This window comes from Zootermopsis nevadensis, unplaced genomic scaffold (genome assembly GCF_977971745.1).
Source record: "Zootermopsis nevadensis isolate Lab colony 2312 unplaced genomic scaffold, Znev_1.0 Znev_ptg000046l, whole genome shotgun sequence".
In the NCBI taxonomy this organism is placed as follows: domain Eukaryota; kingdom Metazoa; phylum Arthropoda; class Insecta; order Blattodea; family Termopsidae; genus Zootermopsis; species Zootermopsis nevadensis.
Window position 1 is genome coordinate 813,017 of NW_028259178.1, and position 26,189 is coordinate 839,205.

The following is a 26,189-nucleotide window of genomic DNA, read 5'->3' on the forward strand; positions in this document are numbered from 1 at the left end:
TGGTAGGCTCTCGCGAACACGGTTGCGAACCTTCGGGTTTCTATTCAGGCAGTGTATTCTTTGAGTTGCTCAGCCCGTAATCCTCATCTGAAGATGTGCACCACTCCACGGATATAGTACGTTGGTGGTCATGACTTTTCTTTAGTATTCTCTGCTCAACGGCGCTGAAATCTGAAAACGTGTTGCAATATCGTGGTTCATTTCATAATGAGGAAAGTGTGAATCAAATTCGGTTTATGCAAGTTTTGATAGCAGCGTCAGAAATCGCTAAAGTCATTTGAGTATTTCAAGTTGTTTAAGAAGGGAAGGCATATACATGTAAGTATTCAGTTGTCACATGTTCAAACTGACGTACTCTTTCGGATTTCAATACTTCATCAGATACTGCTACGTATAGTGTTTAAGAAATCGGTACGTGGCATCATGGTATGTGAAAAGACTCACTGTCAGGATGTATGAACTACTTAGCTACAATTTTTTATTTGCTTATGAATTAATCATTATTGTTCATTATTAAATATGTGCCAAACTATAATTGTGTATTCATTAATAAATAAACGCTTTAGAATGTCAAAACGCTCTCAACCTAAATGGCAACCACCTGGAAGATCAACAGGTCCTATTCTCAAACTCTTCAACAGTCTTACTCGTCAGAAGGAGGAATTCATACCTCAAAATGGGCGGCATGTTCTGTGGTACAGTTGCGGACCAACTGTCTATGATGCTTCACATATGGGCCATGCAAGGTAAATTAAATTTTGGAACAACGTTTTAAGGTTATTTTTCCTTTTACTGGACAAATGCAACACGCCACTTGTAAAGGAGGTTTCCAGTTCCAACAAGGTGACACCTTTGCATTATACAGGCATATCTATTTGTGTTTTAATGTTTCAGTGTGCTTGAAAATATTCCCCCCTGTTTCCTGTTCCATAACAGTTTTAATTTCCACAGCCCTTCTCCCTGTTTAGGTGTGTTAGGTTAGGTTACTTTAATATAGTTTAACCCAATTGCTGCAGTATTCAACAAAAGTCGAAGTAGTATGACATTCAACCTTAGTCCACATCGAGAAATAATCTCCATTTCCTGTGTCAATTGACTTCATTCACTGACCAATGGAAATGCATGTTTGTTTGCATGCATAGTGCTGCTACCAACCACCTTGTTTGAAGTATCTGAATTTGTGTGAAAATGTTATATTACTTTAAAATAAATATTGATAATTTTTCATATTTTTACATTAAATTGTATTAATTTAAGAAAGTAGTGAGAAAGTAATGCACAGTGAAAGGGTTAAGGAGGCAAACTGTATAATTGTATAATGGTTTTATTGTTTGTATTTTGCCCAAGATAATATTACTTTTACTAATAGCATCCTGTTACTTCCCTTGAACTATAGCTTATGTTACTCTAATTAACACTAGGCCAATGCCCGTTACTTTGTAATGGTTGATCACATTATTATTATTATTAAGTGTTCTGTCTTACGACAGGTCCATTGCTCTGCCCAAAAAGAGCTCTCCAGTTGTCCCTATTCTCGGCTTCTCGCTTTAATTCCTGGAACGTCATCTTCTTTCCTTCTTTAAGTCGTCGGTTAGCTGTATCAATCTTCTTCCTAGTCCTCTCTTTCCTTCAACCTGGCCTTCGATGATATCACTCATTAACCCATTCCTTCTCATAATATGTCCCAGCCAGTTAGCTTTCCTTCGTGTAATCGCCTGCAGAATGCTTCTTTGCTCGTTGACTCTCCTCAATACTTCTTCGTTGGTCACTCGATCCGTCCACCTGATCTTCTCTATTCTTCTCCAACACCACATTTCGAAACTCTCCAGGTATTTCTGTTCCTTCTTCCTGAGTGTCCAAGTCTCTGCTCCATACGTAACACTTCACTAGTCTCTTCTTCATCTCCAAGCCCAACTTGCTAGTGAGAAGTATCCTCTTCTTGACGAAAGCTGCCTTGGCCATGGCTATCCTTGCTTTTACTTCCTTGGTGCACAGGGCGTCCGTCGTGACTATGCTTCCCAAGTACTTGAACTGCTCCACATTCTCCATCTGTTGGTTTCCAATTACAACGTTCAGTGGTTCTGCTCTCGGTGCTATCCTCATTACCTTTGGTTGATCACATACAAGAAGAATATGTTTATGTTTATTTGTTTCGTCTTTCAGATCCTATATTTCATTTGACATCCTTCGAAGAGTGCTTTCGGATTACTTTGGATATGATGTTCTGTATGTCATGAACATAACAGACATTGATGATAAAATAATTAAACGCGCTAGACAGAATCACTTGTATGAAAACTACGTACAAGAAGGACACAGTTTGAAAAAGAATTTGGATGATGCTAAGAGTGTGATGGAATTTCTCGGTGGAACTGTAAAGGCAACGGCAGATGCTGACAAGAAATGCATGTTGGAAAAGTTATTGGTCAGGATGACGGGAGCCGTTGAAGAACTTGAAGTTGCGGTTAAGTCACAAGATGAAGAAAAAATCAAAAAAGCTCAAGAGGTACCAACAAGTCATCAGTAATTATCTCAGAAAATTAACTAATTAACTATTATACCATATTTTTAGTCACGTAATTTAAATAATGTTTCACTCGGAGTATTCTCGCTAATGATCTGTAATATGAAATTGCACAATGAATTGTTTGTGGTGTTCAGTATCAGAAATTTTTCATCGCTGCTATTCACTGAATGTTGTGGCTGAATGGTTAGCACTCCTGCTTCATATTTGGGATGTCTCGATGTTTTGCTGTTTTCTTCAGGCCCTCTAGGCAAATACCAGGTTATCATCAGCTTCTGTGGCTCTGTAACCCAGTGTGGGTCTTGGCTGCTTCTTTTTTGGAGGCTACTTAATCTATTTAGACATTTGGTAGTGGCGATTTTATTTTGCTGGCTAGGGACAGGGACTGGTGGAGGGCTTTGGTTAGTTCGGTGATGAACCTTCGGGTTCCGTAAGCCATCTGGTTGGTTGGGTCCACTATTTGGGAAGCCTGAGGGGAAGAGACCGCTGGGGAGACCTAGACGTAGATGGGAGGATAATCTCAGGCTTGGTCTATGGGAGATAGGAGTTGAAGGAGACTGGATTTTGTTGGTCCAGGACAGGGCTTTGGTTAACTCGGTGATGAACCTTCGGGTTCCGTAAGCCATCTGGTTGGTTGGGTCCACTATTTTGGAAGCCTGAGGGAAAGAGACCTCTGGAGAGACCTAGACGTAGATGGGAGGATAATCTCAGGCGGGATCTATGGGAGATAGGAGTTGAAGGAGACTGGATTTTGTTGGTCCAGGACAGGGACCGGTGGAGGGCTTTGGTTAGTTCGGTGATGAACCTTCGGTTTCGGTAAGCCATCTGGTTGGTTGGGTCCACTATTTGGGAAGCCTGAGGGGAAGAGACCTCTGGAGAGACCTAGACGTAGATGGGAGGATAATCTCAGGCGGGATCTATGGGAGATAGGAGTTGAAGGAGACTGGATTTTGTTGGCCCAGGACAGGGACCGGTGGAGGGCTTTGGTTAGTTCGGTGATGAACCTTCGGGTTCCGTAAGCCATCTGGTTGGTTGGGTCCACTATTTTGGAAGCCTGAGGGAAAGAGACCTCTGGAGAGACCTAGACGTAGATGGGAGGATAATCTCAGGCGGGATCTATGGGAGATAGGAGTTGAAGGAGACTGGATTTTGTTGGCCCAGGACAGGGACCGGTGGAGGGCTTTGGTTAGTTCGGTGATGAACCTTCGGTTTCGGTAAGCCATCTGGTTGGTTGGGTCCACTATTTGGGAAGCCTGAGGGGAAGAGACCTCTGGAGAGACCTAGACGTAGATGGGAGGATAATCTCAGGCGGGATCTATGGGAGATAGGAGTTGAAGGAGACTGGATTTTGTTGGTCCAGGACAGGGCTTTGGTTAGTTCGGTGATGAACCTTCGGGTTCCGTAAGCCATCTAGTTGGTTGGGTCCACTATTTGGGAATCCTGAGGGGAAGAGACCGCTGGGGAGACCTAGACGTAGATGGGAGGATAATCTCAGGCTTGGTCTATGGGAGATAGGAGTTGAAGGAGACTGGATTTTGTTGGTCCAGGACAGGGCTTTGGTTAACTCGGTGATGAACCTTCGGGTTCCGTAAGCCATCTGGTTGGTTGGGTCCACTATTTGGGAATCCTGAGGGGAAGAGATCTCTGGGGAGACCTAGACGTAGATGGGAGGATAATCTCAGGCGGGATCTATGGGAGATAGGAGTTGAAGGAGACTGGATTTTGTTGGCCCAGGACAGGGACCGGTGGAGGGCTTTGGTTAGTTCGGTGATGAACCTCCGGGTTCCGTAAGCCATCTGGTTGGTTGGGCCCACTATTTGGGAAGCCTGAGGGGAAGAGACCGCTGGGGAGACCTAGACGTAGATGGGAGGATAATCTCAGGCGGGATCTATGGGAGATAGGAGTTGAAGGAGACTGGATTTTGTTGGTCCAGGACAGGGCTTTGGTTAGTTCGGTGATGAACCTTCGGGTTCCGTAAGCCATCTAGTTGGTTGGGTCCACTATTTGGGAATCCTGAGGGGAAGAGACCGCTGGGGAGACCTAGACGTAGATGGGAGGATAATCTCAGGCTTGGTCTATGGGAGATAGGAGTTGAAGGAGACTGGATTTTGTTGGCCCAGGACAAGGCTTTGGTTAATTCGGTGATGAACCTTTGGGTTCCCTAAGCCATCTAGTTAGTTAGTTAGACATGGCTGCTTCCTTCCATATTCTTTCCAATTCATTCTTCATCCGTCATGATATCATGTGCTGACAGTGTTGTAAAGTAAACCACAGAGCACTCGTACAGCTAATTTTTTCAAAGTAGATAATAGTGAAAAATACTGTTTTCTATTAGTGACATGAAATTCAGTGTAGACTTTCCGTAATCAGACCACCCGCAAACAACTGTGAGAAAGATTGTATTAATTTCGCCACGTGCCATGGCAAGCCAAACGAAAATGCCCGTGGCAGTTCTAAACCAAGTACACTTGACCCCAGGAATTTCTGCCGTCATAAATCTGCAGTATGGAGTTAAGTTTAGTAAATAATTGATTAAAACATGGAAAAATATTCGGAGAATAAATTAAAGTAAACGTGATGTCGGTGTGTATATAAGGACTGGTCGATGTGAAACTTTGTGTGCAATTAAATTTATTTGTTCTAAGTATTAGAGTTTTATTTTCAGTTTTTAGCTTAAAAAATACAATAAATACACTACATTCTGCAACATGCAGCACTTTGAGACAGTTTAAATTCCGTTTAAATCCGTACATGCTTGCATAGAGGCAAGGAGTTCAAATGCGATGCCTAAAAGGTTAAGATAAAAACTGAAAATCGTGTTGTTGGTGCTGTCAGTGTGCACATTTCATTCTTGCACTAAAAGACTTTTAGGCGTCTTTTCCTTCCCAGATTCTGGTGTTCAAAGTTGTAGGGGAAACGTACTGAAGGCTACAAAGATATTTCATCCAGCTTTTACCATTTGACAGTAGAAGTATGTACAAGTACGCTTGGCGAAGACGATTTATTGTTTTTATGACAGTGAAAACTTTGTTCTTTTATGGCGCAGTTCTTATTAAAGTGCTGCAGTAATTTTATATGCATAAACTTGGTTTAATCCTGTAGTGTCGACTGTGTTGTGGTGCTTTTGCAGGTTTTGCTGGTGGAGGCGAAGGATCCGCTGTCGGAGTGGCTGGATTTCAACTGTGGTGCAAGTGTTACAGATAATTCAATTTTTGCCAAACTTCCTCAACACTGGGAAAATCAGTTTCACGAGGACATGGATGCCCTCAATGTAAGAACTTCTCAAGTTCAGTACATGGAAAAAAATTGCTTTTACGAGGTGCGATCGGAAAGTTTCAAGACTGCGCCTATAAAAACCCGTACACTTATCTCAGGTATTAAATTCATCCATCACCCTCGAAGTAGTTCCCCTGGGAGTGAACACAACGATCCCAGCGCCGCTGCCAAGCCTGGAAGCATCCCTGGAAATCTTTCTTTGTCAGCCTGTCAAGCACCATCTGCGATTCTGCCTGAAGCTCTTCTATCGTCTCAAATCTCCTTCCCTTTAGCTGAATTTTCATCTTTGGGAAGAGGAAGAAGTCACACGGAGCTTAGAAAGGAAGTTGGGGTCGGTTCTTGCAAGATCTTTGAGCTCCTGACAAACGAGAAGTCAAGTCGATTCTGCTTCTGGTCCTCAGACAGGAACCTTGGCGTCGCATGTGGAGTTCTTCCTTTAGAATCAGCTGACAGGTCCCATAGCCTATCCCAACAATGTCGCACAAGTCGTTGATGGTACGACGTCGATCTTCGTGAATGGCCTGCCGAATCTTCGTAACATTTTCGGGCGTTGTGCTCGAAGATGGTCGTCCAGAACGCTTGTCATCATCGACAGAGGTTCGGCCATTTTTAAAACGTGAATGCCACACAAAAGTTTGTGCACGACCCATTGCGGACTCCCCAAATGCTTGCTTTAGCATTTCATAGGTTTCCGTAGCCGTTTTGGCGAGTCTTTGGCAAAATTTGATGCACACGCCATTCCGAAATCGCAGGAGGGTCGGTGTAATGCACTACCAAAACGCCCGTAACTAAGAAACAAATGCTAATTCGATGATGCCGGCTGGCACACTGATTCACTATGAATGTAGGCCGCACCCCCTAGCGGCAGAAGCTCGTACTACATCCGGTTCGCCCTCTATTGAAACAGTCTTGAAACTTTCCGATCGCACCTCGTATGTTTATGTGTGATATTCTAACCCCTCAGTGTGTGGTTTGTTGTATATGTTATGTGCCTGTAGTCTTAACTTCCCTTTTGATAATGGCAGTGGTAACAAAAAGACCAATTTCAGAGTGGTTATGAAGTATTCAAGATCCATCCTCTTGTCCAGTACCTAAGTAAAAAATTTCAAAGCCTCTACCTTCTAGGCCAAAGCATTACTATTGATGTGTCTCTCACCCTGGAAAGGATGACTCATTCAACCAGTCCTCTGTAGGCTACTAAATTTGGTATAAAACATTTAGAACTATGCGAGTCAAGTACAGTATATATGTGCTACCTGATTGGATCTGCCCTAGATCATGGCCGTGCATTGTGAATGGACAACTATTTCAGTTCTCGCGCTCCGGTTCCTTTTCTGAAAACAAAAGGTTCGGATAGTGTCGACAGAAAAAATGTCTCTTGTCTTGTCAAAACAAAGAAACTCGTGAAACACAGTGGTGATTTCAAATGATGGAGGTAAAAAAATCTTAGGTGGCCTCTGATTACACAATGCCAACTTGGGAGGTGCTGATGTGGTATTGGGATGCAAGAAAGGGTATATCAGATTTTTCAGAAGATTTGCTGAATGTTGCCATCGACAACACAGAGGTGTGTTTTGGGGCAACAGAAGTCAGTCAAAAGTTCGATGATTTGAGTTTTGGAATGACACTCATTAAAGGCGTCGTAGAAACACGCGGGCCCATGTGCCGTGGCCAGTGTGTTCTATTGAACCTCCGCCAAAAAGGCTTTCAGAACGGTAGGAATATTCCTTTTGAAAGAAGAATGGCAAACCGCTAAAGCAGTGCGTCTCGTGTGCTAGGAAGAACGAGTCAGTATTCTGGTATGCAGATTCAGGCATTGCTTTGTCTGGAGGAATGCTTCACCGCATTGTGCCAGTGAGAATTCTTCCTTGGATTTGTTTCAGTATCTGTTAAAAAGAGGCCGCTTGTTTTACATATGAAAAACCTCAATTCTGACTGCACTAATATGTTTGGAATTTAATGTTCAAAAACAAGACTGACATTAATATTTAATTCTTAACACTAATTGTAGTTAATGTTTTGGTAGGTGAAGTCGTTATGTGGGTTTTTATCGAACATTTAAATACCGATCTACTTTCAAAGAGGTGCGAATATGATGTTGCAGGTTCAGCGTCCTTGTGTCCTAACGAGGGTGAGTGAATACATCCCGGAGATCGTGACGTACATTGAAAGGATAATTGAAAATGGTCTAGCGTATGAATCTAATTGGTCTGTCTACTTTGACGTCAATGGGTTTGACAGTCGGGAAGGACACTACTACGCTAAGCTAGTGCCCGAAGCGTACGGAGATGCGAAGTCTCTGCAAGAAGGAGAAGGTGAGCAGGTGCTTCTGAAACCTGGATGACTTATAATTGTGCATGTATCATCATCATCGTGGATTGAGCTGATTATTCTGTTCCAGCTGCAAGTTTAATTCGTGTGATTTCGTCTTAATATCTTTTGAAGTATAACTACAAAAGGTGTTAAAACTAATTCAGTTTTGGAATTTGTAGCTGTAAAAGTATGAAAAATGGTCTTTGTTTCCTTTGTTTTGATATTCTCAGGACACCCATCTTATCCAGGATTCATGTATTCATTTATTATGGGAAAAATACGCTATTTTTATCATAGAATTGTGATCCATACACACATGATGTCACAAAAAGATGTTTACACATGCAATACATTGTTCCCGCCATTTGTCAAATGTATGTAATTGAGGGCGTGTGGTGTCAACAAGATGGGGCAACCCCACATTGTCATCGTGATGTGAGGGCCTATCCATGATGACATTTTTCCCTACCGATGGATAGGATGCAGTGGATCTGTCGAGTACCGACAGCACAAAGCCAGCGACACTACAAGAGGTTCGGCAATAAACTGAACGGTCTTGTGCGGCCGTCCCAGCAGCAACTTTGGCTGCCATTTGTCAGTCAGTTGCTCTCCGCTGTCTTCTGTGTCACGTAGCTAACTGATCATTTTGAACACCTACACTAGATTTGCTAATTCATTAAGTGCCAATGCTGACTTACATAATGGTTTAGTTTATTAAAATGTCTGTTTCATTCACTGAATGTGTGTGTATACATATTTTTGGGACAAACTGTATATATAAGAGTTGCTACTGCCTTAATTTCATCTTACACTTTTTAATTTTAAATGTAAGGATAAATTGAAATCTGTGGGGTTGCACAGGCATGAAAATTCCCATAAGGGGGTAACTTTGCTGATACACAGCCTACACATTTTCATCACCAGTGAAGAGATTGATTTCCATATAGCTGTCTCTAGATAATTATTACATTATATTGTAATTACCTGATAATATGCAAAAGTGAAGGTATTTTATTTGGTGGTTTAGCGGTTAGAACGCTGGCCTTGTAATCCTGGGGTCTCGGGTTCGAATTTATAACTTGGGTTGGGCAAGGCTGTGGTCTAGGCAACACGGAGTTTTCCTCTGTGGCATCCCAACAATTACTCCATTCACACACAGAAGAAGGCAATGGCAAACCACTTCTGGATCATCTACCAAGGACGTATATGAACAGGTCCCAGTCCGAGAAGAGAAAAGGATGGAAGGATCCTGTTCATATGGACCTGTCGTCAGACAGAACACTAAATAATAATAAGATGAGGTGGTCTAGCGGTTAGGACGCTGGCCTTGTAATCCTGGGGTCTCGGGTTCGATTCCCGGCGGTGCCCGTATTTATAACTTGTGTTGGGCAAGGCCGTGGTCTAGGCAACACGGAGTTTTCCTCCGTGGCATCCCAACAATTACTCCATTCACACACAGAAGAAGGCAATGGCAAACCACTTCTGGATCATCTGCCAAGAACGTATATGAACAGGTCCCAGTCCGAGAAAAGGATGGAAGGATCCTGTTCATAATATGTCGCCAACCTCCTGTAAAGGAGACAGTGTAATAAAGAAGAATGTGTACGGCGTTGCAGACCTGCTGCTGTTGTCATACTTGGACTGGGCACAGTCATATTGTCATCGAACATTCTTCGTTTTCTGTTCATAATTCAATCATCCACTGCCTCACGGACAAACCTTACATGGGGATTTGTTCGTGAATGCTGCGTTCAGACTCATATGAATGAATTGTTTCTTTTAGGGGATCTTTGCATATCTGAAGATAGGCTGAATGAAAAACGATCACCGAATGATTTTGCTCTGTGGAAGAGGTCAAAGGCAGGTGAACCTTGGTGGGATTCACCATGGGGTCATGGGCGACCTGGTTGGCACATCGAGTGCTCTGTCATGGCTTCAGTTATATGTGGCGACTCATTGGACATTCACACAGGTGGAGTCGACCTCAAATTCCCACATCATGACAACGAACTGGCACAAGCTGAGGTAAGATGCATTCGGTTTCATCAACTGACTTCTTTCTATAATTTTACTGTTGCTTGCTTGATTATTTCTGAAGTTTACTTATGTATTTCAAAATTATATCTGCTTTTTAATATCATCGTCTCTGTCAGAAACTTGTGACATGATGTTTCTGAATAATGAATTCTTCTCGGGCTATCAGCTGTGTCAGGTGGTTTAATGGAGAAAGCGCCAACATTTCAAGAACCGTCTTCATCCTCAAAGTACTTCAGAGTACCCTGAGTACGATGATGAAGATGGTTTTTGAAATGGTGGCGTTTTCTCCATTAAACCACCTGACACAGCTGATAGCCCGAGAAGAATTCATTATACTTTGTCACTGTGAAAGCTTCAGGTAATACTTAATGTTTCTCTGTTAAATGACAACGGTTAAAAGTATCTTTGAACTTGAATGGTGTGAGCAGAATGTCTTACCAACCGATGACACTGCATGCCTGACAACAGTCATTCATAGTGCGCGGTGTGTTAAGTCTTTAACTTTTGTGACACACCATATTCTGCGCACACACAGACTTGGTGGGTGTCGGTTTGTCCCAGAATGCACTATGAGGTAACCACCAAAATTTGAAATGTGACATAACACACTATACACACGCATGGCACACATTTTTGTATCAGATGGAGTGGGTAACTCGATTGTCATACTTCTTCTATGGCTCTCCGGTCCGTATTCGGTCCATGGCCTCAATTCTCCTCTTCCATTCGGTCCTCTGTTAGGTCCGTCTGTCCGAGGCTTTGATCGAGGTTTTGAAACATCTTCCTTTTTATGGTGTAAGGTTGTTAGCCTTGCGACCAACCCCCAACCTGGAGGACCAGGGTACCTGTCTTAGTCTGACCTCTCCCCCTCGACCAATCTGGCTAGGGAGGCCCTACCAGTAGCTGTGCCACCGTCAGCAATAGCTCTTGGGGTCTCTGAGGTACTCAAGCCCCACCACCACCACCGATTGTCATACAATCAATAAAATCTTCTCGGGCAATCAGCTGCGTTAGCCACGGTAACCAGATAACGCGGCTGATTGGCCGAGAAGATTTTATTGATTGTACTCGCCACAAAAGTCTCAAATCCTATATCGATTGTCACAGCTTTTTGACTAATACATGCTGCGTACCCACGTGACAGTTATTTTCAATCATGTCGTCGGCTGCCGGCAACATGATGAAGCAAAGGGTCCTTGGCTATCCCCCACCAACATCACGTGCTGCTCGTTCTTCTGGTGGTCACTGAATTATGAATCACTGTGCGATTTTTTTTCAGGCTTATTTTGATAATGACAACTGGGTGAGGTATTTCCTTCATGCTGGGCATCTAACCATCTCAGGATGCAAAATGTCAAAGTCCTTAAAGAACTTTGTTACAATCAAGGATGCTTTAACTAGACACACTGCCCGCCAGCTTCGCATCGCGTTCCTTCTTCATTCTTGGAAGGACACGCTTGACTATAGCAACAACACGATGGAGATGGCAGTGCAGTATGAGAAATTGTTTAATGTAAGTATTTAGTTTTTATGATTTTGTTTCGCTGTCTGGCATGTTGTTAAAGGACAGATGCTCGGTCATCCTTATATTTTATCTCAAATTTTAATTGTGTCTTTTGAGTGTGTGTGCGCATGCGCGCATTGAATTGAATGTATTATTTAACATAATGGCAACACATCTTTGGTAGAAATGACAAGTGTGTGTGAGCTGTCACACGTTGCTGAGCAAATGGACCCTTTTTTTTTGCAACATAATGAAATTGCATCGTATTCCGCCTCAAATATCCGAGGACTGCAACTCCAAGTTTAATACTTTTGAGGTGGTAATGTGTACATTGTTTCATGCTTACATCTTTTAGCATTTCTATGATGTGCGACATCGTACGAGGTGCGATCGGAAAGTTTCAAGACTGCGCCTATAAAAACCCGTACACTTATCTCAGGTATTAAATTCATCCATCACCCTCGAAGTAGTTCCCCTGGGAGTGAACACAACGATCCCAGCACCGCTGCCAAGCCTGGAAGCATCCCTGGAAATCTTTCTTTGTCAGCCTGTCAAGCACCATCTGCGATTCTGCCTGAATCTCTTCTATCGTCTCAAATCTCCTTCCCTTTAGCTGAATTTTCATCTTTGGGAAGAGGAAGAAGTCACACGGCGAATAAGGAGGGTGCGGGATGACGGCCATGGTGTTTGAGGCCAAAAACTGCTGAACTTTGAGGGCGGTTTGCGCTGGCGCGTTGTCATGATGCGTCGCATGTGGAGTTCTTCCTTTAGAATCAGCTGACAGGTCCCATAGCCTATCCCAACAATGTCGCACAAGTCGTTGATGGTACGACGTCGATCTTCGTAACATTTTCGGGCGTTGTGCTCGAAGATGGTCGTCCAGAACGCTCGTCATCATCGACAGAGGTTCGGCCATTTTTAAAACGTGAATGCCACACAAACGTTTGCGGACTCCCCAAATGCTTGCTTTAGCATTTCATAGGTTTCCGTAGCCATTTTGGCGAGTCTTTGGCAAAATTTGATGCACACGCCATTCCGAAATCGCAGGAGGGTCGGTGTAATGCACTACCAAAACGCCCGTAACTAAGAAACAAATGCTAATTCGATGATGCCGGCTGGCACACTGATTCACTATGAATGTATGCCGCACCCCTTAGCGGCAGAAGCTCGTACTACATCCGGTTCGCCCTCTATTGACACAGTCTTGAAACTTTCCGATCGCACCTCGTTCATCTCTGTGTTTGGCTTGCTTATGAAAACTGAAATGTTGTCTTTAAATTTTGACCTGAAATACACCGTTAAATTGGCTCCCAGGAGTGATAAGACATGTACACCGTACAAGTACTCTTAGCAGCTGTTTGTATGCAATGCACTGTTATCAGGAAATAAATGTACTTGTGAAGCTGAGTCACAGAACACACTCAAAATTCACACGTACTAACTCTAGAGGGACTACACGTTTTGTGTACAAAGCTGAGTCCAACTGCTTTTTCCCCTTAAGGTGGCGACTGACTTGTAACATTTACTCGTAATGTAACATTCGCGGCGAGCATGTTACATTACACCACAACTGGTGAGGCGCATCGAATGCTCGTTTTGAACGCTCGGCTCGACTGTGCTCGTGTGTGCTCCATTCATTTCGTTCAATATGTCGGACGTGGAGGTTGTGTTATCTTTGTTCCATTTAAAACGCTACTCTTATCTAAAGAACTCGTGAAAGCTCGTACGACGCCGCTCGACTGACTGACTGACTTGTAACGTAACACTCAAAGGGATTCGCGAAAAAACCGACAACACGATGGAGCGCCCGCGAGCGTGAGCGGCTCGCATCGAGCGGCTCCGTTCGCTGTCTTCACTTGTGTAATGCTCGATTTGTAACACGTTACATTACAGGCAAATGTTACAAGTCAGTCGCCACCTTTAGATTTGTTTAATTTAGGTGGAATGACCCTGCTGTACCACTGTCGAAGATGACACTCTTCTGGACTTGAAGTGGACATTGTGTCAGTGGTTTGGCACAATTCATGCATGTGTGTTTGTTTAAAGGACCCTTTCCACTGCTTTTCGTGTAGTCTGTTTCTAATAAGAGTTATCAATCATGCTTGGATTTTTCCTGTGTTCTTTGCAGGAGTTCTTTTTGACTGTGAAAGATGTGACAAGAAGTTCATCAGACAGAACACAAATAAGTTCTTATCAGAAATGGGAAAAAGATGAACTGGAATTAAATAAGAGATTCATTGCTGCAAAGAATTTTGTGCATGCGTCGTTGTGTGGTAAGATGGGTGTTTCATCTGTCATCCCTGCTAAAACCTTACCAATTCTCACTGAGAATAATCCTTATCACGATACAGTATCTGCAGATTCAAAATATATTTCTGCTTGGTGTAGTGGTCGCAGTAGTTTTTGGCTTGTGGAATATTAAAGGGGGAGGCTAGGAGCGAGTCACTTGTACGATAGTATAAGGTCTTGTCTGCCTCCAGGAAGGACGAAGAGCTTATCAGACTGAATGCCCAAACAAAACAAATACACTGACCTTGCCTCCTCAAGTACAGGTCCGTCCGCTAGCTTCTGCGCCGGCCAAAAACTACTGTGCCTGCTATGACATATTTTACGTTCAGAACTTATGTAATATTTCGTGAGAGATTGTAGAATTTGACGAAGGATTTACTTTTGCTTCTGTAATAAATATAAAAGTCGTGCCTCCAGTTGCACTCTTAGAGACTTTCCCGTCTTCTCTCCACCTGCCAACAAAGAAGGATTTACGTCCTTGTAGGACAGGATGATTTTAAAGCCTACAATTTTATGAGGGCACCAAACTAATTTGGATTCTGGTGTTCCAAGCTTCTCATTGACAGAGAATAAAGGAATATGTAAGACTTGAGGTTCTCACAGCGGTGAGTATGAAGATGTCCGTCTTCTGGGTTATTGCGCTGTGTAGTCTGGTCGATGTTAACCAACGTTTCAGAGGTCATGCTGCCTCCGTCATCAGGGCGATTCTTAGTATGAAGATTTCTGTCTTCTGGGTTGTTGCACTGTGTAGTCTGGTCGATGTTAAGCAACGTTTCGGAGGTCATACTGCCTCCGTCATCAGGGCGATCGCCCTGATGACGGAGGCAGTATGACCTCTGAAACGTTGGTTAACATCGACCAGACTACACAGCGCAATAACCCAGAAGACGGACATCTTCAATAAAGGAATAGTCGACATTTGATGTGCCTGGTTTCATATCCAAAATATTTAGCACAGAAGCCCTCTACAGGACTGTATGAGATCTTATATTTAAATACGGTACTTACGTTTGCGTGTAGCACTGCAGTGTCTCTTGGATCATACTGTTATATAATTAAGCAGTTTTCTGTGAGCTCTTGGAATTGGATGTGTTTTTTTTATTGCGGTAAGTATCGTATTTGCAAGGTAGTTATTATTTTTGTCAAAATAAGATCCTAAAAGGAAATAATAAAATTAAGGGATAACAACAGTTGAAGCAACGCAGCCACGTCATATGACGTTCGGAATGTTACTGACGGTTGAGAAAAGTTGGAACTTACATTGCGCACATTTAAATCACATCTAATATGGCAGAGTTTCGAAGCTCTAACACTTATGTAACAAGCTAACAGAACTTACTTGTTGAATGCACCTTGTAAATACAGCAGGGTATATTTAATAATCACTACCTGTTGATAATTCATGTTGCTGGTCCAACGTTCTCATGAATCTAAGGCACAGACTTTACATTAAAAAGCATGAACATAGAAGTTGTACATTGTTCAATGAAATAAATCTTGGGCAATCAGCCACGTCAAATGGTTACACGAAGAAACCGAATTTTCAGAAACCATCTCTGTCCCCATCGTCAGGATTCTGACGTGACTGGATGCAACAGTCATCTCCTGTAAGTACCTGTCTGGGACCGGTCCTCATGGCTGGACCCCGGCCAGTCAGAGGTGTTGCGGCTGATTGCTCGAGAGTGTTTTTCGTAGTCGCACGTTTTAGATTTTGTCCAATACTTTCAGATAACGTGGATACTCGAGGTGCATTGGATGCAGTCAGGGATCTGATTGGAAACTGCAACATTTATATTCGAGACAAAACATCTTCCACACAGGAGAGTAACTGCCTGCTGCTGAGAGATATAGCCGCCTACGTTACGTGGCTTTTGCGAGTATTTGGGGCCATCTCTACAGAGGAATGTATCGGCTTTCCAATAGCTGAATCTAAGGGCGCGACAAATGTAAGCATTGCGTGGGAACAGTATATAAGTCTTTGTCGTCGTTGATGTGAACTTCACATTGGACTTCTTTCGTTTAAATGTTTTAGATGCGTTTATGATAAATATGTATTTGTCCTTTATCAATGATTCTTGACCAGAGAATCCTCCACATTTATTTAAAATATTCAGAAAAACAGGATTTGTAAAGGAAAGAACACTGCCCACAAAGTTGTAAATTGTATATATATATTAGTATGTCTCTGTGTTTATAGCAGGTACACAGTCACGTGATATCTTCAGCGGAAAATTAATTTTTTACTTTAAATTATCGGCGTTGAGAATTTAAATAAATTTAGATAACCTGAGGACAGAGTAGATGGAACTTTTGTGTTCACAACAAAAATTGCGTGCTTGGGATTTAAACTATCGCAACTTTCACAAGTATAATAATATGTTAAGATTTTGTTGTCATGTCCTGTAATGTCTGTAGAATATGAGGGTGTGATTTAGGTTACCTTAGGAATTCAGCGTAGTGTAGCAGTCTTCGAAGCATGCAGCCCATAAACACCACATGCATAAAGGTGGCGACTGACTTGTAACATTTACTCGTAATGTAACATTCGCGGCGAGCATGTTACATTACACCACAACTGGTGAGGCGCATCGAATGCTCGTTTTGAACGCTCGGCTCGACTGTGCTCGTGTGTGCTCCATTCATTTCGTTCAATATGTCGGACGTGGAGGTTGTGTTATCTTTGTTCCATTTAAAACGCTACTCTTATCTAAAGAACTCGTGAAAGCTCGTACGACGCCGCTCGACTGACTGACTGACTTGTAATGTAACACTCAAAGGGATTCGCGAAAAAACCGACAACACGATGGAGCGCCCGCGAGCGTGAGCGGCTCGCATCGAGCGGCTCCGTTCGCTGTCTTCACTTGTGTAATGCTCGATTTGTAACACGTTACATTACAGGCAAATGTTACAAGTCAGTCGCCACCTTAAGTCATTCACAGTCACTGCTTTCTAAGGCAGCGCCAAACACGTTTCCTTGAACACGTTCTGCGTTATGATTGGCATCAGTTAGTACCTGTATCTGTCAGAATATGTTATTAAAAATAAACAAGTATTTTCCAAATGGAAGTTCCCTGTCCCTTATAATTTAACGCGGAAATCGTACTGAGAAGCCTGGAGGGAACCTTGCTGTTTACAGACGGATGTACTTCGCTACCGCCGTGTTCGTCTGTCTCTAGTTTTCACACTGGAAATATTTAATCGTGTATTAGCCATACCAAATTTCCTCTTGTGTTTCTGTGGAATTGAGACATGTGGGCAGTGAATGGGGCACAGACTGTTCTATCAGAACAGCACTGCCATGTCATTATGCCATAAGCAGGCGTCTGAACTGCAAAGTACTCTTAATAACGCCATAGCTGAGACTATACAGCAACCGTAGCGGTGATATAGTGGGGAGTGTCCCTTATCACGGCAGATTTATTTGGTTCAATTTTACTGCTGTTGGCTGGCACGATCTTTAACTCGGTATGTCCTCGGCTAATTGAGGTTATTTCTGAGCTAAAAAAATGGAAATATGGGGCTCCTGATAGTTAAGGTGGCAAGTCTTATGGTCCCATGAAGAGATTGCCAATTATTCCTGCCAAAAAGATTAATTGTGAACTGATGTCTCATTGCTGCATAATGTTGCCTTGTTGTGGTAAAGTTTTTTATTTGTTGCGTGTATTTAGAATTGTCCTATGTATAGCTGTTTCTTTTCTGTGCCTCCCAGTGGAACTGAACTTGGTAACTGTTGTCTGATAATCAGTGAAGTCCACAAGAAATAAGTTTATCATCGCTATAACGACAGGCAGAAGGTGGAAGTAATTGCTGCTTTAAAAAATTATGTTTACTTATACAACAAAAAAGTGGGTATTTTCCGTTCAACTTTTTTGTATTACGATTCGTGGTAAGCGTAAGGTAATGAATGAAGAGAATTGCTTCCAGACAGAAGAATTGGTAATGCCGTACCTGACGATCATGGCCGACTTCCGAGATAATATCCGCGGCCACGCTCGACAGCTGAAGGCGACCGATATTTTGAGAGAATGTGATCGGTTGCGTGATGACATTTTACCAAATATTGGAGTCAGGCTGGAAGATAGGGAAGGTAAGTAAGCTGTTTTTTTGTGTGCGCACGTATGCATGAGACGCGCACATGAATGTAAGTGAGCTGAACGGAGCCTGCATTCCCGTGAACATTCTCTTCACTTGCATTAGCTTGGCTTTCAGATGTGTCATCCAGTGAAAATAGCTTCACATTGCAGTAAACTCTGAAGCATTGGTACAGTCATTCATTTATATTCTTACAAAGACCATTTGCAATCTTACATCACGAGCATATAATAACAAGACTGGGAAGGTACTTGTTTAATATTTCTGACATTAAGCAGTGTTCTGCAACCGGTGTGCCTCCAGAAGGATTCGGGTGTGCTACGGTTAGAAGAAAGCAGTATCTGATCTTTCATAATTAGAATTCATGAGACACACACAAACTGGTTTGTCGTGGATACTTTTATTCAACATGTGTTACGTTTTGTTCTCATATGCTTGCATTCTTATAGGGCAATTATTTATATGTAGCGAGGCAAAGTTGTTGTTTTTGTGTCTTTAACAAGTTAGGGTGTAGTGAGAGTGAAAAATTGTAAAACTCTGTACTAAAGGAATCCATAAATTGCATAAAGTAACCTTTCTTGACGATTATTAAATTTATCAAAGAAATATACAATGCATTTGATTCATTCATTTCTCTCAGCTTTCTGAAATATGTTCAAATTTAATATAGAGTGATAATAAAAGTTGTTGAATATGGACTGCAGCTGAACGTCTCTTGGGCTGTGTACAGAATAAATGTCTTTGAAGTCTGTATTCTGACTCGGTCACTTGGTTCAGAAATCTGCTACTGCTGAACGGAAGTTTCTTTTCCTGTGCAGACGAAAGCGTTTATCACCGTATAATTTCTCTTGTCAGGTGGTCCGTCAGCAGTGAAGCTGATGGACCGGGAATTCCTGATGCGTGAGAAGGAGGCGAAGAAAACTGCAGAAGCAGAGAAAGCTGCCGAGAAGGAGCGTAAGAAGGCGGAACAAGCAGCAATAGTCGCCCAACGTGATGCACAGAGAAAAATCAAACCTTCAGAAATGTTTCTGTCAGAAACAGACAAGTATTCACAGTTTGATGTTAAGGTATGCTACTTCATTTTAATAGACGTAGCTAGAAACTTTTTGACAAACCTATAACACAATAGAGCACAAAGCAATGCGAGTGCATAAAATATTGCAAGAAGATCAGAAAGGCAGTGACTGAATTTCACTGTTTGGTACAAATAGTATTTGGAGATGCAACAGTGAGGCAGGCACAAATTTTGAATGGATCCGTCACTGTAAGGTGGAGGATACTGTCCATCAGAGATACGAGTGTCCTGGATGCCCTTCATCCGGGATAAATGACGACTCGGTTCTGTCTTGAAGATGTAGACAAGTTCCTCCTCTTGTATGGAACCATTACCCACAAGAAGACACTCAAAATTTTCTCCGAATTTGTCTCATCTTAGATTCCAGTGAATACTGGATTTTCTAATGTAAGTACTCAGTAGATCATTAGTTTGTGGATGACTTTGTTGTTTTTGTCCCATCTTGTATTATGTTTCATAGTTTGTTTCCAATCAGAATAGTGTCTGACTATGGACTGGGTGACCGGGGTTCAATCCCCGGTAAAGGAAAGTTATCTGTGTCAAGACTGCTCCCACCCAGCCTCCTATCCAATATTCCGAGGGGTCCTGTCCACGGGTAAAGTGCTGCTAGGTTGTGATGCCACCTAGAGTCCGAGCGAGGACTGATTTTGGTCGTATGAGATGGACCCGTCCGAAGCACGCGCTAGAGAGGTGTCAGCTCGGTTTGTAGCTGGCTGTGTTTAGATCGGTGCATCATCGCAGCTGAGGCTGTGCGACCCCCACTACCACTGAACTCCCCTCTCTTGGCTTACACATCGCACATTTAGGTGCCACGACTGCTCGCGCGACCTCTGCTCATCCCTGTGGTGCACCAAGGTCAAGAACAAGTACAAGCTATACCGCCTCTCCCCCCAAGTGCCTCATAGCGTGTAGTGGGACAGCTTCAAGTTTGTAGTTTGTGTTTTGTTGTGTTTCTAGGGTGTTCCAACGCATGACGCTGAAGGAAAGGAACTGAGTAAAGGTCAGATTAAGAAACTACAGAAACTTCAACAAAACCAAGAGAAAAAGTACAGTGAATATCTTCAGTCCGCTGTGGTTAATGGAGTGGGAGATTTATGAAGAGAAGTATTAAAAAAAAATTAAAATTGATACAAGTCATATATAAGTTTTTGTGCTAATTTAAAAATTGTGTTCAAGATTAAAATTTACTAGAAGTCCGATCAGTTACGTCTAGAGATTTTTTTTGCTTTATAACGTTATGTTGATATATAGGTTAGTTATCGTAATTTTGGAAACTGTTTCCAGTGTTGGGAAAAGACAAGCCTTTGTATTAATCTGTGAAAGTGTTAAGAATGTGCAGAGGGTACAATAATCAGTAGTCATCGCTAGAACTTTCACTGGCTGCTTCTGCATTTGCTCTGGTGCCTTGATTGCTGATAAAAACTCCCCAGTACCTGCCCTCGTAAAAATCTGTCCGTCAGAATGAGTATTCAGCGCGACAAGGCTGATAATGTCCAGCATCAGTGTTACTCTGCTGATGATCAGTCTAGTGAATGAATCTGAGCTATTACGCGGTGTGTCCCAAAATTTTCCGGGCTGGTTTAAAAAAACACTTCGAGTAACTAAATTTTTATTGCGTATTCTAAATACATTCCATCTGCAGCAATACACTAATTACAATGATAATAACACTTTTCAAAGCATTGCTGAAAGTCCTTCTTAGGGATAGTCTCCAAGAAGTCGGTCGCAGCGTTTTGAATGTCTTCAGTGTCATCGGAACACGTGCCTTTCAAAAAATAGTCTCAAGGTGACAAATCAGGCGAGTAAGAACCACGACACCTTTTGATGGCAAAAACTCACGAACGACGATGGCTTTTGTGAGCCGGGGCATTGTCGTGCAAGAGCGACCTAATGCCTTGTTCTCGATACCGTGGGCGAACTGTTCGAATTCTTGCCATTATTAAATGCTTTGAAACTTCCAAGTAATAGTTTCCATTGACAGTCGTGCCCTCTGGAACAAACTCAACAGATGGACCCAGCCTTTCGTGGGTAATTAAAGAAGTCTGAAAAATTTTGGGACGCACTGTGTATTTTAACAAAAAAAAATTTATCTATCATGTGTACGTAAAATGAGAATCATTCGTGTAAGGTTCTGTATTGTTTATCTGAAGGTAATATTTATATTAGATTTTTAGTGAACAAATAATTCAGCATCAGTGACAGAATTTTGTGCAGTGTGGTCAGTTTTGGGTAAGGAGAATTAAAAAAAAGAATTTCAGCGTTAATTTTTATTGCGGAATTTTGCAACTTGTGACTCACTGTGCACTCTTAGATTCGCTCTGCAGTCAGATCTTATATTTTATCTGTGGTTATAACGTGTAGGTCAGAATCTTCGCATGCGCTGAACGGTAGTTTCTGTGAGTGTGGGGATGAAAGACCCTTGCTGAGATTTATAACCTGTGCTTTGCGACCGGTGACCTTGGAACTGCTTTCAAAATTTTTGTTTCTCCTGTTAAATAAGAACCATTTCCCATTTTCTTATGGAGCGTGTTTCATTGCAGCAAGAAAGATTGAGGAGTTTTAAAGTGTGTCTAAATGAAAAATTCTCACTTTCAAACTCGTAGGGTTTTTTCTAACGTGCTGTCAAGTTTTTCCCGTCACTTTTTAATGATATGCAGTCAGCTTATTGACGCTGTATTGGTGTGCACATGACGCAAATTTGCTGGTTTCTCTTAGTATCTGAAGTTTTTATTTTACTGGAGTATCATGACCGCTAATTGACTGCACTGCAAAGCAATCTGTGCACGCATGTAAACATGAAAGAGTTGAAGCGTAACGTACGTGGCTCTGCTCCTATCTTTACTTCCCCTGTAAAGTCAGTGACATCTGACGACTAAGTTTCTCCGAGTTGAGCTGTGCAGTAACCGAGACATTTCACTGTAAGGACGGGCGCTAAAGGTTCCAAAATTGGCTGTGATAATCTGCTTATTTAGAACTGGCTGACTGAAGAATAATGAGTATTACAAGCCAACCTAATACATTGACCGTAGATCAGCACTCGGTTAGAAATACCCACTTTTTTTAAGAAGATTCTATTAACGAGTAACGAAGTCACATGTTGAATTATTACTGTTTTTAAAACAGAATTATAATCAGTAATTATAAAATTTCCTTTTTGATTTAAATGTTCACAGTAGAAATTATGTAATGTACCATTTTTCATATGTATTAGTCATGGGCCTTAAAAAGTAATGTTAAAAGTGAAACTTCGCTTGCCATATAAAATATTTGCAAGATTCTTGTAAGAAAGGCAATTATGTGTGTCTGCTGTTTTGAAGCAAATTGGAAAAGTACGTACGCTCCAAGTTTGTTGGACCGCTGGCCAACGGCAGGAGGGTATTCATATAACTTCTTAAGTGAATGCCTCGTGTATTTTTTATTAAGAAGTGTTGAAAAAATGAAGACGGTCGTCATGTGGGATTTTGCATCGCGTAGTCTGGTAGATACTGACTTGACGTTTCAGAGGAGCGTATCGCCTCGATGATGGAGGCAGTAAGCTCCTCTGAAAAGTCGGCGAGTAGCCGCCAGCATCCCAGAATATGGCGGCCATTTTCATACTTGATGCTGTTCGAGCCTGAAATCTGAAGCTGGGGTTAAAAAGTGTTTTGTGTTGCGAACAAAAGGTTCTTGTGAGATGAAACTGTTGTAGTGACGGAGCGTGCTGTTTGCAAAGATTTATGTATGTCCCTCTGCGGTAAAAATGTGTCTGTTTAACATTTGAAAGGACTGAAACTTAAAAGTATTACTAGATTCCAACACTTCATCCTTTACGTCAGAACTGCTGTGGTGCGTAATGAACTCGCGACTTTTATAATTATTATATATTTTAAAGTAGGGTTAAAATGTTATTTAAGGGTCTGCCAGCAATATACGTATCTTCCATCCGATTAAAAGTGATACTTAAATGTTTACAGTAGATTTCTATGTTCACTGTGAATTTTCTCATAATGTTACCTTTTTAATCAGGCTTGATAACATTTTAACTGATCGTAGGTGGAAACAACACGGACAGTATTTTTATTTAGAACGTACGGAGGATTTGACTAGGAAAATAAAAGTATCTTTAGGTTATGTGTGCGGGTGTTTCGTTTAGGATATTTCTGTTTTCGTATTTGCTACTTCATTCAGAAAGTTTCTGTTCGACCATGCAAATGAATTAATACAAAGCTGGGCGCAGATGTGTCATATCGAGTCTGAATGCACGTTAAATTACGCGCAGTGAAATCTGTTGGGTACCCATAAGAGCGAAGACGTTCCATATATGTAGTTGGATGTGTGATTTTATCAGATTTTAGCAGTCTTACATATGAAGTGCTTGAGTTCTGCCATCACATATTAACTTCGTCAAATGGGAATAGGGGAATTAAAGTTTACAGTTTACTGGTGTGCTACTGTGTTGCACAGACAATAAAGGTTAACTACGTGGATGGATTCAGTCTCCAAACAGGAGTGGATCTCTGTTCCTACCATGGAGTTAGATTTGAGGGCTATGTAGTGTTATGAGTCAGGAAAGAGGTCTGTCATTCTTATTCAAATACGAGGCTCGTCCACAAAGTAAGTTTCCCTGGGGCCGTTTACAGAAACAAAACACAATTTCATGGAAATATTTATTGCAACAGATACAGCAAGTGTCCAGCTATTTTTCAACATATTCGCCACCGGAATTGAGACATTTGTCATACCGTGGGACCAACTTTTGAATACCTGTGTCGTAGAAGTCTGCCGCCTGGGATTGGAACCACTGTGTGACAACCATCTCCGCCTCTCTGTCATTCTCAAAACGCTGACGCTGACCGGACAGGAATTTCTTGAGGTGTAGGAAAAGATGGAAATCACTGGGAGCGAGGTCCGGGCTGTAGGGTGGATGATTAAACACCTCCCAGCTGAACTCCTGCAGGAGACTTGCTGTCCGTCGAGCCGTGTGCGGCCTAGCGTTATCACTGACCGCACTTCACAGTCGGCGGGAGCTGGAATAAGAACCTCCATCTTCAACAGCTGCAACGATGCTACTGTGAGAACGCGGGAAGGGCCGTTAGTGCATGCGCCATGCTACGTCATTGCTCTATCACGTACGCACAGTCGCTTCGCGCAATATAAGGTTTGCTAGCTGTGGGACGAGTGGGAAACTTACTTTGTGGACGCACCTCGTACAATTCAGTTTGAACTTCGGTGGGAACAGATAAGTTTGACTCTGGATTCAGAAATCAAGATCAGTTCATGTGTGGTGTTTCTCTCGTGAAGCTTCTGGGTCTACTAGCTGGAATATTTAATGAGAATGCTGAGACTACGGGATTCTCAGTAACTACAAAAGTCTCCTCGATCATACCTCGCTAGGTTAGTCCCAAAAACCGCTGAATGCACCCATCTGTCTAGTTGGCTTAAAATGTCTTCCATTCCATACAGATTTCACTGCGTAGTTCACAAATTTTGAGTAAAGTGCACCCAAATCCTGTGCCATTTTTCGTTGACGTCACTAGTGTTATTTACTGAAAGTTTGTTTGAAGTGACCGCCATTTGTAGTCCGTGGCATTAAAATTTCAGTGATTAATTGGTGGTGTAAGAGTTGGCAGATTACATAACGTGTTTATAAACTGTGATTAACTTTAAGATGAACTGATTTTATATAATTTGTACCAGATCTTAAATTCATAATATGAGTAATCGTGTGCTCTTAATGTAGGCAGTAAAGTACAGGTTAGGTTATGGACTGCGGACAGACCTGCTTTGAATTGTTGCAGAATAATGGGATTAAACATGGTTAAAATAGAACAGATATTTGAAGTAATGAGCAAATTTTGTCCTGATTTGGATAGTGAAAGAATTATTGAATGGAAGTGAAAATTGGCTAAATTTATGGAATTTAATAATATTAATAATAATTTGTTTTGCAATATGATGCAGTAAATAAAAATGAACAATTTGTTAAAAATAATTTGGCATCCCTCGTACGTAATTCTGGACAATTGAAATTGTGGAATTTTGGTTTATATTACAATGGTCTGTCCCCATGACAGATTACATACCGCACGTAGTGGATGTAATCACGTTTGAAAAATTTTGAAATCAAGATGTATTTATAGTAATCTTGTATTATGCATTGCGTTTCTTGCTTATATATTTTCAACAAATTTATTATTTATTGTGTCTGCTGTTCTGCTATGGTCTCACCAGCGTTTAGAGTAGACTTGCTCCTTTGGTAACTATTACAATCTAGAGTAAATATTTCTGATGCCAAGGTACAGTGCTCGCCACAAGATTTAGTACACAACGGTGCTTTGAGACTCGCCTCTACTCTTACCGCAAGCCTGAAATGGTAGGTTTCTGCCTCTTCGGATAATTTCTGCATTTAATAAAAGCAAGTTTTTCTGTAAAGAAACTGAATTTGTTTTACTATTTTCCTACAAAAATGAAATTTCATTGCAAATACAGAAACAGGCACATTCTTCTTACTCTACTCTTAATGCTGGATCCGTCATAATTACAATGCTTCGTTGCTTCCAGAGATTATGTAACTATTATGTGTGTATTTCATCCTTTAATTTTGTCAAAACTGTTTTCAGTTATACAACACTGTAATCGGTGAACGATTCAAATAAAATGGAATGCCAGTAGGGATAGTCAATATATTTTATTATAGTTTGTTTAAAAGCGCTTTTTCAGTAGCTCGGACTACGTAGCGTCGAAAGAGATGATAATAGTGAACAATGAATTGGAAAGGAATAGTGAAATCACTGCTCATTACTACGTTTTGTCCGGTTAAAGTTTTATAATTGGAAAACACTGAGCTTGAATTCAACAGCTTCAACTCGTTTTATAACTGAACGTCAGTGTAGAGTGATTATCACTCCTGCTTCATGTTCAGGAGGTCCCAGGTTCAAATCTTGACCCGGAGACCGGCTATCCTGAGTCTTTCTTGGTGGTTTTCCTCAGTCTTTCCAGGCAAATGCTGGGATAGTACCTTAAATTAGGCCACGACTGCTTCTTTCTAATTCATTATTCAACATCAACCCCTCATTTGGCACTATATAGTCTGAGCTGCT

General features: G+C 41.8%; 1 protein-coding gene across 1 annotated transcript; it reads left to right on the forward strand.

Moving 5' to 3' along the window:
- Nucleotides 1-83: 83 nt before the first annotated feature.
- Nucleotides 84-25,762, forward strand: CysRS (cysteine--tRNA ligase, cytoplasmic). Its single transcript, XM_022085282.2, has 12 exons — nt 84-318; nt 567-746; nt 2,164-2,506; nt 5,655-5,795; nt 7,905-8,115; nt 9,897-10,138; nt 11,430-11,663; nt 13,783-13,927; nt 15,672-15,889; nt 17,868-18,030; nt 18,891-19,102; nt 20,068-25,762. The coding sequence occupies exons 2-12, from the start codon at nt 568-570 to the stop codon at nt 20,206-20,208; spliced, it is 2,229 nt and encodes a 742-aa protein (XP_021940974.2). The 5' UTR covers nt 84-318; nt 567; the 3' UTR covers nt 20,209-25,762.
- Nucleotides 25,763-26,189: the final 427 nt, after the last annotated feature.